The 13,470-nt window shown below is 51.7% G+C and overlaps 5 protein-coding genes across 5 annotated transcripts; 3 read left to right on the top strand and 2 right to left on the bottom strand.

The window, feature by feature from the left end:
* Positions 1-891: 891 nt before the first annotated feature.
* On the top strand, positions 892-2,965 carry ACLA_060030 (uncharacterized protein; the record flags this gene model as incomplete). Its single annotated transcript, XM_001276761.1, has 5 exons — positions 892-1,312; positions 1,386-1,701; positions 2,056-2,344; positions 2,416-2,554; positions 2,664-2,965. 5 exons carry the CDS (start codon positions 892-894, stop codon positions 2,963-2,965), a joined length of 1,467 nt encoding a protein of 488 aa, XP_001276762.1.
* Positions 2,966-4,285: 1,320 nt separating this feature from the next.
* Positions 4,286-7,192, top strand: ACLA_060020 (uncharacterized protein; the record flags this gene model as incomplete). Its single annotated transcript, XM_001276760.1, has 9 exons — positions 4,286-4,800; positions 4,856-4,911; positions 4,963-5,039; positions 5,193-5,458; positions 5,515-5,895; positions 6,090-6,439; positions 6,515-6,632; positions 6,687-6,778; positions 6,864-7,192. 9 exons carry the CDS (start codon positions 4,286-4,288, stop codon positions 7,190-7,192), a joined length of 2,184 nt encoding a protein of 727 aa, XP_001276761.1.
* Positions 7,193-8,801: 1,609 nt separating this feature from the next.
* ACLA_060010 (cytochrome P450) lies at positions 8,802-10,531 on the top strand (the record flags this gene model as incomplete). Its single annotated transcript, XM_001276759.1, has 6 exons — positions 8,802-9,030; positions 9,077-9,162; positions 9,210-9,971; positions 10,018-10,119; positions 10,166-10,297; positions 10,349-10,531. 6 exons carry the CDS (start codon positions 8,802-8,804, stop codon positions 10,529-10,531), a joined length of 1,494 nt encoding a protein of 497 aa, XP_001276760.1.
* A 37-nt stretch (positions 10,532-10,568) lies between these two features.
* ACLA_060000 (putative integral membrane protein) lies at positions 10,569-11,063 on the bottom strand (the record flags this gene model as incomplete). The annotated part of the gene is made up of 1 exon (XM_001276758.1): positions 10,569-11,063. One exon carries the CDS (start codon positions 11,061-11,063, stop codon positions 10,569-10,571), a length of 495 nt encoding a protein of 164 aa, XP_001276759.1.
* A 231-nt stretch (positions 11,064-11,294) lies between these two features.
* ACLA_059990 (putative MFS maltose permease) lies at positions 11,295-12,896 on the bottom strand (the record flags this gene model as incomplete). The annotated part of the gene is made up of 1 exon (XM_001276757.1): positions 11,295-12,896. One exon carries the CDS (start codon positions 12,894-12,896, stop codon positions 11,295-11,297), a length of 1,602 nt encoding a protein of 533 aa, XP_001276758.1.
* Between the last annotated feature and the right edge of the window lie 574 nt (positions 12,897-13,470).

The following is a 13,470-nucleotide window of genomic DNA, read 5'->3' as shown; positions in this document are numbered from 1 at the left end:
TGTTGAATTGTCTGCTGGGGCAAGGGTTCACCGATGTGTTTCTGTTTGTGGGAATGGGAGGAGTTTGGTCAATTGCTTTAAGGATGTCGTGGTCAAGACGTAGTTGCGTATACGGATGCGTAGCTAGGATGTGATGAAGAGAATCTGCTGGCAGGGCTTGGGCATACTATGTCAAAGTTGGATGGACACCCTTGACGCTAAATCCTGAACTTCTCGAAACGCGACATTGTAGCCGACAAAGCGGGACATTGCTGAGCTGAGGATTTGAACTGATCACACATCATTTCTGCCAATTGAATGAGGATTTACACGCATCGTCAATGTGGCTTGCGCCTGCGAGTGCCTTACATTCGTCACCTTCGCTTACAGGTACAATGCATCTAAATATTTCCAGCCCTTCTGACCTGATTGGGGTGTGAATGGCTTCAAACCTTCTCGGTCATGTCCGGTGAGTCGAGAATCCCAGGCTACCTTGCTCAGCCTATCTGAGACCTTTCAGCTCCTTTTAATGCCTCTTCTATAGCAAAAATATGTTTAGCATCGTGATTCAAGTGTGATTCCTGCCGATTGTGTGTCGTGTGCATGTCTGCGGAGGCCATCTAGACTCTTCATCACATCTTCTCTGGTTCTGGATTGGCTCTTGTGTGCCTCAATCCTGAAGCTACAGGCAAGTCACTCAGCAGCTGGTGTTCAACATGGCTGGCTGAAATTGGGACAATGCTGGCCCCAGAACCATTACCCCTTGAACATCACTGCAGAGGCCGTCTATAAAGACCTGGGAATGCCTCCATATCAAGCTATCTCCAACACTCTCATCAGCTTCAGACTTCTACTATCAATCACAGTAACGCAATAGCTTTTGCACGACTTTCTGTCAACTTCAAATCCACCATGTCGAAAACCACCACTTGCCGTATCACCATTCGCAACCAGTCCAACGACACCAAGCGCTTCCTTCTGTTCCAGGATGCTCCCAAGCCCAAGAACCTGAACAGCTCCGAAGTGTTCTACAATGTCTTCCAGACTAGCCCGCGCCTGAAGTCCGGCGAGAACTCCATGGTCCGCTTTGAGATGGACAGCAAGTTCTTCGCTATTCACGGCACTGCCCAGAAGAACGCTGTTGGTCCAACCCGCGTGTACACCAGCGACTCCATGCCTGTCAAGCTCGGCCCTGATGGCACTGTCGCCGCTTTGACGACCATAGATGACGAAAGCCCATGCTGGAACGACACTGTCATCCAAAGCAAAAAGTCCGATGCCAAAGGTGGCTTCAACTTTGTGACGGATAGTAGCTTCAAGTACCCCAACAAGGGTCAGTACCCCTTTTGTCTGCCTTATCCACATCCCGTCAAGAAATTAGTGGAACGTACTGACCTCCAACCCAGCTAATATCTACATCGGACTGGGTGCACCAGACGCCACCGGCAGCGTCATCCCCGTGCAGACCTATGTGGCCAAGCCGAGCCAGACCAACCAACTGTTCCCCAAGCTGCGCTACTACATCTGCACCGGGGAACATCACCAGGGCATGATTGTTGACCGCAATGAGATTGGCGTCGCCCTCAAGGTGGATTTCACCGGATGCGCCGTGCCCGAGGCTTATTTCATCATGAATTCCAACGGCACCTTTGTGGATGATGAGGGCCAGACTAAGAAAAATCTGGTCAAGTGGGAGGTTTCCGAAGTCACCGAGGTCAAGGAGTGAGCTGGGAGCTGAGACTCCAGTTGAGTTGAGTTTTATGTAGCAGAGGGCGCAATAGGAGATGGGGGCTGAACCGGTTGAAGTAGCGTGCAAATGTCGAGGTTAGGGCGTGACACGTTCTTTCAGATGTCAATCCAATGCTTTTGAATGGTCGATTCTACTTTAGATTGTTTAATCCTGCGAACATGTGGCTTGTTGATTTAGTGCATCTCGTGCAGCATGGGGTAATTCCTAGCGACGACGCACTTAAGCAGGGCAGAATAAGCCGACTAGGAAACGTCAGATAAGCAACGAGGAACAAAGCATTCTTGAGGAACCAGACCTGGATCCTCCTCTAACTACGATTTTCTGAGCATGGCACTGTCTCCCCCTCCTGAGTCGGTCCTGACTCCAACCACAAACGACGGGATCGATGAGGACTTTTTGCCGGATGCAATTGTGACTATCCGCAATAAATCTGCCCTTCCAGAGTCCTTCGTGATCTTCCCCGTGGCGCCCACCTTCTCATCCGCCAATGTGCCCGCTCAGATTAACCTGAGCATCTACCAGGCATCGCTCCGGGTTGCCTCGCGCACAGGCAGCACCACATTCACGCTAACTTTCCCCAATGGAGACCCTCGCTCTCTCTTTGCGGTGACCGGCGTTGGTCCCGTGCATAGGGAATCGCAGCGCCCCCGGATTTTCAGCAGCGACTATATACTCCTGCAAGCTAGTGCGGATCTCACGGTGCCATCCGCGAGCTGTACTATGACCATGCCAGATGGCTCGGAGCCAAGTTTCGTTCTTCCCCGCAGCAACGGCAGCTTCAGCCATGGCGCCACGATGGACGAGGAGGAAAGCATTTCCAGGCGCGTGCGTATCACAGTGGACCACTCATTCAGCTATCCACATCCAAGTCAGTTTATACCCGTCTCTCTCTACTTCTCAGCTACGCCGACTCAGATCCTTCTTCTAACTACAGCCCCAATTGCCGATGGGCATGCAGACGCTCCCTTTATCGGAATTGGCGCAGTCAACCCTTCCAATCCGGACGACGTGGTTCCCGTGGTGACATGGACGGCCATTCCAGGAAGCGTGTACATCCTTGCTCCGAGCTTGGATTGGCGATGTGCTCGCGGACATGCTGTGGCTGGTGAGATCATCGATCTTACGGATTGGCAACCTGCCGCGACGATACCGTCTCTGCGGCCCGGAGCCGAGAGAGAGGTGAAGTATCAAAGTAATGGGCAGTTCGAGGTGATCCAGCTCGGGCACGCACAATAGATATAATTCTTCGAGCAATCGGTCCTGCCTTCACGTGTTAGCTATTGTGTAAACGGGTTCCAGCTCATATGAGTCTCTTTCCAATACTTATGACTGATTCGTGGTGTCTAACGAATGCAACCAGCATCTCACTATGGGTATTTCCACAGTTACAGAAAGTAGCCGTATTTGAGAAATAATCGTGATCGAATCAACAAGAGTACCCAAGCAAAAGAGAAAGAAAAAGGCTAGCTACCTGCCCGACAATTTTGGCATCTTCCACCACGTCAAATCAGGAGCATGTTTCCAGAGTCAATCCTATTATCCTGATAGCAAACACTCATCATCGTTGAGATTCCCTTAAGGCGTTAGGATGGAGAACGGGTCCAGATACTCAGCAACCCTAAGTCCCCTTTGCATAGCCAATCTGGCCACGGGTAGAGTAGATAGACAGGGGTGTGAGAGAACTACTTTTTGCGGCGCAGTAAGTGACTAACATGTACATCTCTCTATGCACCCTCTTTGCGCGCTGCTATAATTAGGACCCGGCATCTCTCAGCCTTCTTATTTATCGGCCGTTCCCCCGGACGACGTCTTGAGTTTTCCCTACCACTGACTGCACTCCAGCAAACGTCAAAGAAGAAACCATGCGGAAAGATATCATTACCGACAATACCAGTAGGTCCACCACTCCATTGCCGAGAGTCTCATCCAGTCCTGCAAAGAGAGAGTCTCTACCCTTGGCTGAGTTCTGTTCCCCTTGCCGCCCATTATCCACGGGCGTAGCAACAACTCCGGCATGCTCCCTGGACGAGCCAGTCGAACCTGTAGTCGGTCGCCGTTCTAGCACGCCAACCACAGAAACTCTTCTTCAGAGTCTGAACTTGAGCGAGATCTCAGAGCAAGGGAGTCAGAAGTCGGACCTAAATGCTGTCGAGAACCTGAAGGGGCCTGGTCTGCCCCTTAATCCTCATCATACGACTTACAAGAATCTCGAGAATCCCATACATAGCCCGACAGACACCGAGCCAGCTCGCAGCTCTGGCGCATGTCACAAGTAGTCTCAGACTAGCAAAGGATGAGAAAAGTATTCTTCATGAATTGTATAAAGCGACACTCGAGGCGAGCAAATTCGCGTATCCTGCCTCGCGGACCGTCGGCTTTATTGGAGACTCAGGAATGGGTAAGCTGGCGGCAGGTTTTGGTGCACGCGAACACAGAAGGCTAATCAATTCCCATGGAAAAGTAGTGTGATCAACTCTATTCTGGATCAGAATAGTCTTGCCCGCTCTGTAAGTCGAGTACCGAGAAATCTCGCTGCATGATTGATCTCAAGTACTCATGGCAAATCCTCCTCAGAGCGGCGATGGAGCTGCCTGCACCACAGTTGTCACGGAGTTCCGAAGCGTGACCGAGGAGCACCCGGAGAATTATACCATCGAGGTGGACTTTATGGACAAAGGAGAGATCCGAGGGCTAATCCAGGAGCTGTTGTCAAATGTTCGACAGTATTACACAGATGCCTACCGAGAAGTTATGGAGCGGCAAGAACAAGAGGAGATCAAGACTGTTGCCAACAGAGCCTGGGAGACGCTGCTCTCGCTCTTTCCTAACCAGCCAACACTTGATATTGATTTTCTTTCTTCGGAGGGAGAAAATGCAGCCGCGTCTATAATGAAAACACTGGAAGAGTGGGCAATAGCTGGGTTGGACCACCGGCCAGGTGGACGCGACAGCCTTCACTATTCAGTCGTGGCTGGACATGCTGATAAGTGCATGGCGCACCTTGATAGCTTTATGAGTGACGCAGGGGATGGGGATCGGCCCGCGCTATGGCCTTTTGTGAAGCTCATCAGGTTTGACGAGATCCCGGTTGGCAGGTGGTTGTAATATGCGTCTAACAACGAACAGGGTGTATTTGCGATCACCAATCCTACGCACTGGTCTAGTCCTGGCTGACCTTCCAGGTATGGCATCTCGAGCACCCTTGTTGCACTGAATCGGTAACCTTTGTACAGGATTTCGGGATTTGAACTTTGCTCGACTCCGGGCAACTGAAAGGTACCTTCGCCACAGTTGCGACGAAGTGTTCATTGTGAGTACAATCGGTCGTTGTACGACTGATCAGTCAATCGACGATATCGTTCGTCGCTGTGAAGGACAGCCGATACGAATCGTTTGTACTCGCTCGGAGGTAAAGATTATTGACACCCAGCCGGCAAATGTGTGCTAAAAGAAGCAATCCTAGGATGTGGATGCAAAGGAGACTGCACGGACATCATCAGAAGTTGACGCGAAACACATCTCCAACCTTGACGACCAAATTCAGAAGCTTGAACGCAGAATCGCCAATGCGCGGGCTCGTCGACGACGATTTGCCGACAGCAAAAGACGAAATTTGGCAGCGGATGAGATCATCGACTTGGAGTATGTGGATCGATTCGAGGATCAATCCTTAAAGTACATGCTGACCCAGGATATCCACAGCGAGCGGAAAGAGGCACTTATACTCGAGTAGGTGGTCCCGTCACTCGCCGAACAAGTCCGGATGATAACTGAAAGCTGCACAGACTGAAGCAATTCCTCATTTCAAGACGCAACAAGAGCGTGACAGAGGCTTTGATGAGCTCATACACAGCCAAGGTGTTCTGCGTGAGCAACAAGCTCTACTCAGAGTATTGTTCGCTTGATTCCGACCAGGCTGATGGATACCTCCAGCTATCCGGCATCAAGGAACTCCGTCGCTATTGTCAGTTGGTTCCCGCAGACGCGCAATTTCGTGCGACAAAGTCCTATCTTCAGAACCAGGTTCCTGCACTGCTCGGCTCTCTCAAGCAATGGGCATTGGCAGGATCTCATGTTGTAGATGCACGCCGCGCAGAGGTCCTACGTGGGGTGTTGAATGAAGCTGAACAAGTTCTCCAATCGGTACAGCACCTTCTTACGTCCTCGTGAAGCTTGACATGGCTGAGTGTAGCTTCAATTCCATGATTGCTGACAGCGTGGAGCGCATTGCCTCCTCCCAATCAGCAGTGTGGACGGCACGGGCCAATATAAAGTACGGTTTTGATACTGCGATTATACAGAAATTTCGTGCGTTATCCTAATTTTTCCCCCTCCCCCGGCTTTCCAAGAATTATGGTAGTGACCATGGGACAGTTCGACATCGAAGGTACTGGAGGGACGGCGCAGTTGCTGTGAGTCGAGACTGGGCAAATGTAAGTCAGAGTGATCCATCAGGCAGTAGAAAGACTCTAGATCTAACCGGATTTTACCAGTGGCACCACATGTCATATACCGCTTGGTGCAAGCATCACGGCAGGTATAGATCGCCCAGGATAGGATATCGTTGTTGGAATGAGGAGATTCTTAATCCGGCACTTCCTCAACTTCGCGCTAGTTGGGATACCATGCTTTTATGGCTTGAGGAGGAGAAGAATGGCCTTAACGAAGAGGTGTTCAACACGTTTCAAAATGTGTGTAACTCGATCAATGGTATACCCTCCCCACCTTGAACCGAAAAAAAGAATCAAAGGGGGCTAGATTGCCTGTGCTCACTGAACTCGGCAGAACATCACGAAACAGCGCCGGAGGCCTTGAAAAATCTGCTTTGGAACTTGAAACACCGGCAGAGATGTATAAAGGATGTCATTGCTCACGCTATGGACGAGCTGTTTCATGCAACCGCGTACCGTACCCATGACGTCTATTCTCTATGCAGGATATACTGACCCTTAGACAGGAGAATCATCCTCGACACGATGGGGGGGCATTCAAGCTCGTATATGGTCAGTGTCATGCTCCCAGTGTATTATGCCTGCAACCGTCAATATGGTATGATATCGAAGATCTCCTTTCCACGCCTTCCTCCGTAAGCCTTCATCAGTATCCTTCTAACCTGCGCAAATCTCATTTCTAGGAAAGGGAAGCGATGCCAGACGCAAGGAAATTATGGACCGTTCCATTATGTCCTCGGATTTGTTTGAGGATTTCGTGGCCCTATTGGTGGATGACTTTCGGGATCTGAGGAAGGCCACTTTTGCGCGGCTTGGTCAACGGCTGCGGCATGAGATCCACAACATTACACGCGATCTGCGGGTTTCGGTCACCGTGGAAGGAGAGAGGTCCGAGGCTGATCAAGACCTCAAATATGCAGCCGCCCTGAAGCGGAAAGCTGAACTAATTCAAACGGCGTTGGGGGAAGCTCAAAAAATCATGCTGGAAGTCAGCTCCGTGGCGACGGCTTGAGATCCTGGTGTATATATTAGGGAAATCTCCATCTTGCATGCTATGCTCAGTCAACATCAACTCGCACTGTGTTTACTATATGTATCTGATGGCGGTGTTCATTCTCTTGCGACCAAAGTACATCCTCACTGCCATGATAACCAAATAGGCCTTTCGGTGCTCGCAACGACAAAGCAATGATGACCGTAGCGATCCCGGCCAAAGACCAGGCCATCACCATCAAGTAGTACTATATGGAATTCTCGGGATGATTCAGAGGATCGATCATAGATACCATGCGAAGAAGCGACGTTTTAGCTGTGATAGATGTAGAAACATAAAAGAATCCGCTGGAAATGACACTACAGCACTGCAGAATGTCGGTATCCATCATCATGACGCGATGCACGGGCTTGCCTGGAGTGTGAAGATGAACACGAGGAGAAAGACAACGCAAGGTCAAGACATTTCCTCTTGGAATCATCCCCTAGTGTGGCCAATGGGATGCATTGCAGGGTGATTATGAGCATCTGGATAATGTGTACGGCAGTGACAAACGCCAAAGCGATGCGTAAATACAGCCAAAAAAAAAGGCATGGGGTTCAAACGTGCATAGAAGGCCAAACCAGACGCCCGACACTACTAGAAAGAGAATATGTAGACCATCTGAGCCCCAACGAGCCCTTCGAACATGTCCACCATCGACACTAGCTCACTGACAACAGCAGCAAAATGCCAACTAGAGCCATAGTGATTGACCATCATGGAAAGAGCGGCAACCCCTTATCTCAGTAGCCGAGAAAATTAGCACGATAGCTAAATACAGGTAAAAGACTACCATGGCAAGAGTAAGGAGACGATCATGCCAACCCGGCTCCTTGATGATACATCCTCGGTCAAGGTCAGTGTCGACAAAGCAATGATGATGATCATTCCAGTTGGTGTAACAGCCGGAAGGATGGGAATTCTAGCAGCTGCAGTAGCATTCCGGCCAGCGTTGCATCTGTAAATAGCTGCCGACCAATGTGACTGCTTGTGAGTTGTCTCTGCATCTGCAGAGATTAAAAAGAACGAGTCTCTATACTAATCTAGTAGAACGCATTGCGTGGGTGTGGTGAGGACGCTCATGACTGGATGGACAGATAGATACCTCTTCTGTCCTCGAACAGTCACACAACTCTCTAAGTGGTACAAGGCTGGGAGAATGAGACTCGTGATCCGCCCTGCTCTTCATTGACGCAATCGAACTCCCCCCCTTTCCGCACGAAATCATATCCCAACAACAAGATAGATGGCGTTACTCCATACCCTGAAATCGATGGGAAGGACACATGAGAGAATGGCGTGCTTAAGAGCCCCCTCCTTTCAACACACTGGCCACTGGTTGGTCCCTTTTCAATCATGAAACCTGTGGCTAGATAAAGTGTATGTGGTCGTCCCGTCCATCACATCTGACTGCAGGTTGATTTGAAATTGTCGCAACCCAACGGTGCAAGTTCCCTCTCAGGAAGCCAGTGAGGTACCTTCCTGCTCTTATTCCTTGCATAATCGGTCAACTACTAGTCAATTGAAATAGCCTTGTTCCCCCTCCAAGGATCGACGCTGAAGAAAGAAAAAGACCATCAACAACATGGGGGTCTTCGCTCTTACTACGGGACTCGAGAGTCCCTCGACGCCAGGATTCTGGGTCCTCGCGTTTCTTAGCCTTGTGGCTACCTTTGCTGTGAAAAGAAAATACTCCACTGCACTTCGCGATATCCCTGGCCCATTTTTGGCGTCTTTTTCGAGTTTGTGGAAGGTCTATCAAGTATGGAAGGGTCACACCGAGGAGGAGATGATAAGATTGCACAAGAAGCATGGTGTGAGGCCCAAGAATCAGATACATGACAGTTGCTAACTAGCCAGGCTACTTCGTGCGCATCGCCGAGAACGAAGTCAGTGTGTCGCATCCAGATGCCGTCAGGCAAATCTTGCACGCCAAAATTGTCAAAGTAGGTCTGATCCCTACGTTTTATAGCCGCAGAGATTAATCGACCAGGGTCCCATGTATGCCATCTTCAGCATCCCAGACTATCACTATGTCAACCAGATGTCCGAGCTCAACCCACGCCGACACATTGAAAAGACACGCAATGTGGCGGCAGGATATGCGCTTTCCAACATCATCAAATCCGAAGCCTATGTCGACACTCTGCTCCAACTCCTCAAAACACGGCTCGACGGGTTAAGCGAATCTGGCACCCCCGTCGAGTTTGACCGCTGGTTCAATTACTTCGCCTTTGACGTGGTGGGAGAAGTCACCTTCTCCAAGTCCTTCGGCTTTGTCGAGAGCGGCACTGACATCCGCAATGCTATCGCTAACACCCGCGCTCTGGCGCTCTATATCGCCCTCATGAACCCCTATGTGCGGCTGCACAATCTTACGCTGGGCAACCCACTGCTCAGTCGGCTGGGGATTCAGCCCTCGTCGCACATCTTCGACACATGTCTCGCAGCGATTGATGCCCGCAAGAACAACCCTGACTCCCGTAACGACATGATGGAGCGCTGGCTGCATGTCCGTGCGACATACCCGGACCGCATGGCGGAGAATGAAGTCTTTGCGGTTGCAGTAGCGAACATCGGTGCTGGCGCAGACACGGTCAGCGCGACGCTGCAGGCACTGGTGTATCATCTGCTTCGTAGTCCGGGACATCTTCAGCGTCTGCGTGCGGAGATCGATGCGGCCAAGGCAAAGGGCGAGTTGTCTGCCGTGGTGCAGTATGCTGAGGCGCAGAGACTGCCATTTCTACAAGCTTGCGTAAGTCTGTACAGTGACCTGGTGCGGACTGAACTCACCGATGTAGATCAAAGAGGCGTATCGGTTTCACTCGGCTGTAGGCCTGGGACTACCGCGGGTCGTTCCTAAGGCTGGAATGACCATAGCAGGGAGGCATTTTACCGAAGGGGTAGGTCTCCCCCCTGGGTGATAATTCGGGATACTGACTATTTTAGACCATTCTAAGTGTCAATCCATGGGTTTTCCATCGGAATCCTGCGCTTTTCGGCGCCGACTGCGATACATTCAATCCCGAGCGGTGGCTCGACAAGGAGCGATGTGCAGAGATGGACTCATACTTGATACACGTAAGTCCATACACCGGCCGAGAGAGACTATTTTCTATCTAACACAATCAGTGGGGTGCCGGATATAATCAATGTCCCGGCCGTAATCTCGCGCATTTCGAGATCTCCAAGCTAGCGGCCACGCTGTTCCGCGACTACGAGATCGAGCAAATTCACCCGAAGCAGGAATGGATGTTTGAGAATCATTTTACCGTAGTTCCGTACAACTGGCCGTGTCGGATCCGCCGGCGCTGATGTAAATATCACAGAGTAGAACCAACGATGGCTGATTTTAAACCACCATTACAGCTGCTGCAAAGGCCAACCAAGCGGGCAGATCAGCAACCAACATTCTGATGCGATGGTAGCCCAGCCACTCGTCCATCTCGACCGTCGCCCCATTCTCATTGGTATTCTCGACCATGCGCTGGATCCGCGGCGCCACTAGCGGGGCGAAAACAAGATGCGTGACAGCTCCGGCAACACCGGCCCAGTAGAACGTCGTCCGCGAGACTGGAAGAATACGCTTCGATCGGCTTAGGAGGATATTTGATAGCCCAGTCGAGATGGTGGTCAAATTGAGAGCGAGGACGGAGACGATCTGGCGGTTGAAGACGTAGGCGTACCACTTGGGCAGAACGGCGTCGGAGGATTTCCGGACGGATGGCTGGACAAAGGCAGAGTTGGAGAAGAGTTCGACAAGGGCGTGGACGAGACTGCCAGTGCTGGTGGCCAAGGGGGCAACCGCCAGCAGGCGAAGGGGATCGAAAATGAGTCCGGAGGCCATTTTGCGGTCTTGGAGCGAACCACTGCTTGATCAACGACAGGCGTGGAACGGTGGAAGATGGGACTACGCGGGGTTAAATAAGGCTAAGTGGAGCGAGGAGCCAGGTAAGCCCTAGGGCGGCGCTATACAGGGATCCATCAGGCCATTACTAGACCATCAAAACACGTGGAATCGGTCAAGGGCTTAGAATCTAAACTAAAATTAAAATAAGAATAGACTTGGCATTCCGATTTACTCCTTAAGGTGGTCCTCTCGGACTTCCACCTGCTCTTCTCCCTCGTACGGATCGACGATCGTCTCCTTGAACTTGCGAGCCGATACGCGACGCTCGAAGAGCAGATCCAGCTCCTCGTACGTCCGTCCCTTGGGCTCAGGGAGTCGGAAGTACGACCAGATCAAGCCGGCCAGACAGGTTCCCGCCCAGAAATACGCAGTGCGCGCACCCCAGTCCCAGGCAGTCGAATTGAGCTGGTAGTTGGTCAACACGTTGACGACGATGTTGCTGACGTTGTAGCCCACGCGCGCAAGGACAATCGTCTTGGCTTTGAGTCGCGTGGAGGACAGTTCTGACACCAGCGAATATGTCACTGGACCGATGGTAAAGTCGTAGCAAAAGGTGAAGATGATCAGCATGGCTCCGATAGCCCATTTGGCCGAACTGTTATCCCCGGGGGCAAAGGAAAGACTGCCGGTGATGATCAGCAGGGTGAAGAGACTGGCCAACCCGCCGACGTGCAGAGTCCGGCGACCGCAGTAGGTCATGAGGAACCACGATCCCACGGTACCCAGAAAGCCAAGGCCGTATTGTGCCAGAGACAGGTCGAACGAGTGCACTGTCGGCAGCCCTGCCTGAACGCAGAAGTAGGCAAAGTATCCCATCAGGTTCTGTCCGCAGAGGGTCTGAACCAGCCAAACAAGGCAGACAATCTCCGTCCGACGGAGATTCGTTCCCTTGAAGCAGTCTCTGTATCTGGTGCCGCTCGACAAGGCCTTTTCCAGCTCATTGGTGTGTTGGATCATGGCAATGGTCTCGTCGGGATCAAAATCTGGGTCGCTCAAGGAGGTGAGCCGCTGCAGGGCTCGTTTGGCACCTTGGATATTGCCGCGGCGGACGTGCCACCAGGGGGATTCGGGTGCAAAGAGGATCCCAATCATGATGGGCAACGGCCAGGCCCATTGCACCGCGAAGGGAATCCGATAAGCCCACTGATCTCCGCGCTGGATGGATCCGCGGTTGACTCCCACGGCCACGAACTGACCGATGACCCAGCACATATTGATAAATGTTGTCAGATACGGACGTAGGACGACGGGACACACTTCGGAGGCGTAGGAGGCGGGCAGAGTCTGGAAGATACCCCAGGGAATACCGGCCAGGATTTCGGCGGCGAGCAGCATCTTCACATTAACAGCAAAGAAAAAGATAAAAATGACGGCGTTCGTGGCAGCAAGCGCGGCAATCATCGTCCAGCGATATCCCAGACGCTCGGAAATAAGACCGTTTATCAACAAACCGATGACCTCGCCGGCTCTGGCTCCATTCGACAGCGCCGACTGCCAGGAAGCCGGCACCGTCCATTTTCCGGATGCTGATTGAACACCGAATTTCTGATTGAACGCTGGAGACGCATACATGGAACCGAGAAGGGCTAGATCGTAGCCTTCCATGATCAGGGTTGAGGAGAGGAGGACCGACCAGCCGACAGCCTTGGGGTAGAGGCGAATGGCCTGCCACAGGGTCATGGACTGTTCTTTGCGGGCCGCTTGTTTACCCTCGCCGAGAGGACGGGATTTTTCACCCGCCATGGAGTCGATATCATTTGGAGTCGACATTGCTTTTTTTTTTTTCGCTTAACCGAAAAATAGGACCGAGGAGCAAGAGAACAACAATGAAGAGTCACTCCTTTGCTGTGTGAACCTGGAGGACCGATGCCAGAGAAGCCAGGGGTGGTACGAACGTTTTATATCCAACCCATCGCAAGCTTTCGCCTAAGTGGTCTTCATATTCTCGGCATAGGCCTGTGGATTGTTGGGGGAAAGCCTGCAGGGTTCGTCGACAGCTGATCTGGGGAATTTTGCTGTACCCCACACGGCCAACTGTGGGGGCAGCACGAGTTCGAACCCGCACAGGCCAATAACTGAAGCCATTCCGGGGCGTTATTGGCTGCCGATCTGTTGGCCGGACTCTACTCGGAGGCACGGCGGATGCAAGTCGGAGGATGGGCTTAGGGTGTGCCGTCGACGAGCGAGTATCAACCACCTGATCGTGTTCTTTAGAGACGTTCGTAGAGAGTAGATTCCATATCTTAGTTTTGATTATTCAATATTGCGACGTCCAGGGACACTGGCAGTACACTCTTCCTGCCGGTCACAGCCTTGCTTCTCTCTCACATTCACAATGGTACGA

Source organism: Aspergillus clavatus, genomic scaffold (genome assembly GCF_000002715.2).
Source record: "Aspergillus clavatus NRRL 1 1099423829736 genomic scaffold, whole genome shotgun sequence".
Taxonomy (NCBI): Eukaryota; Fungi; Ascomycota; class Eurotiomycetes; order Eurotiales; family Aspergillaceae; genus Aspergillus; species Aspergillus clavatus.
The sequence above is the reverse complement of the archived record's forward strand: the minus strand, read 5'-3'. Positions and strand labels throughout refer to the sequence as shown.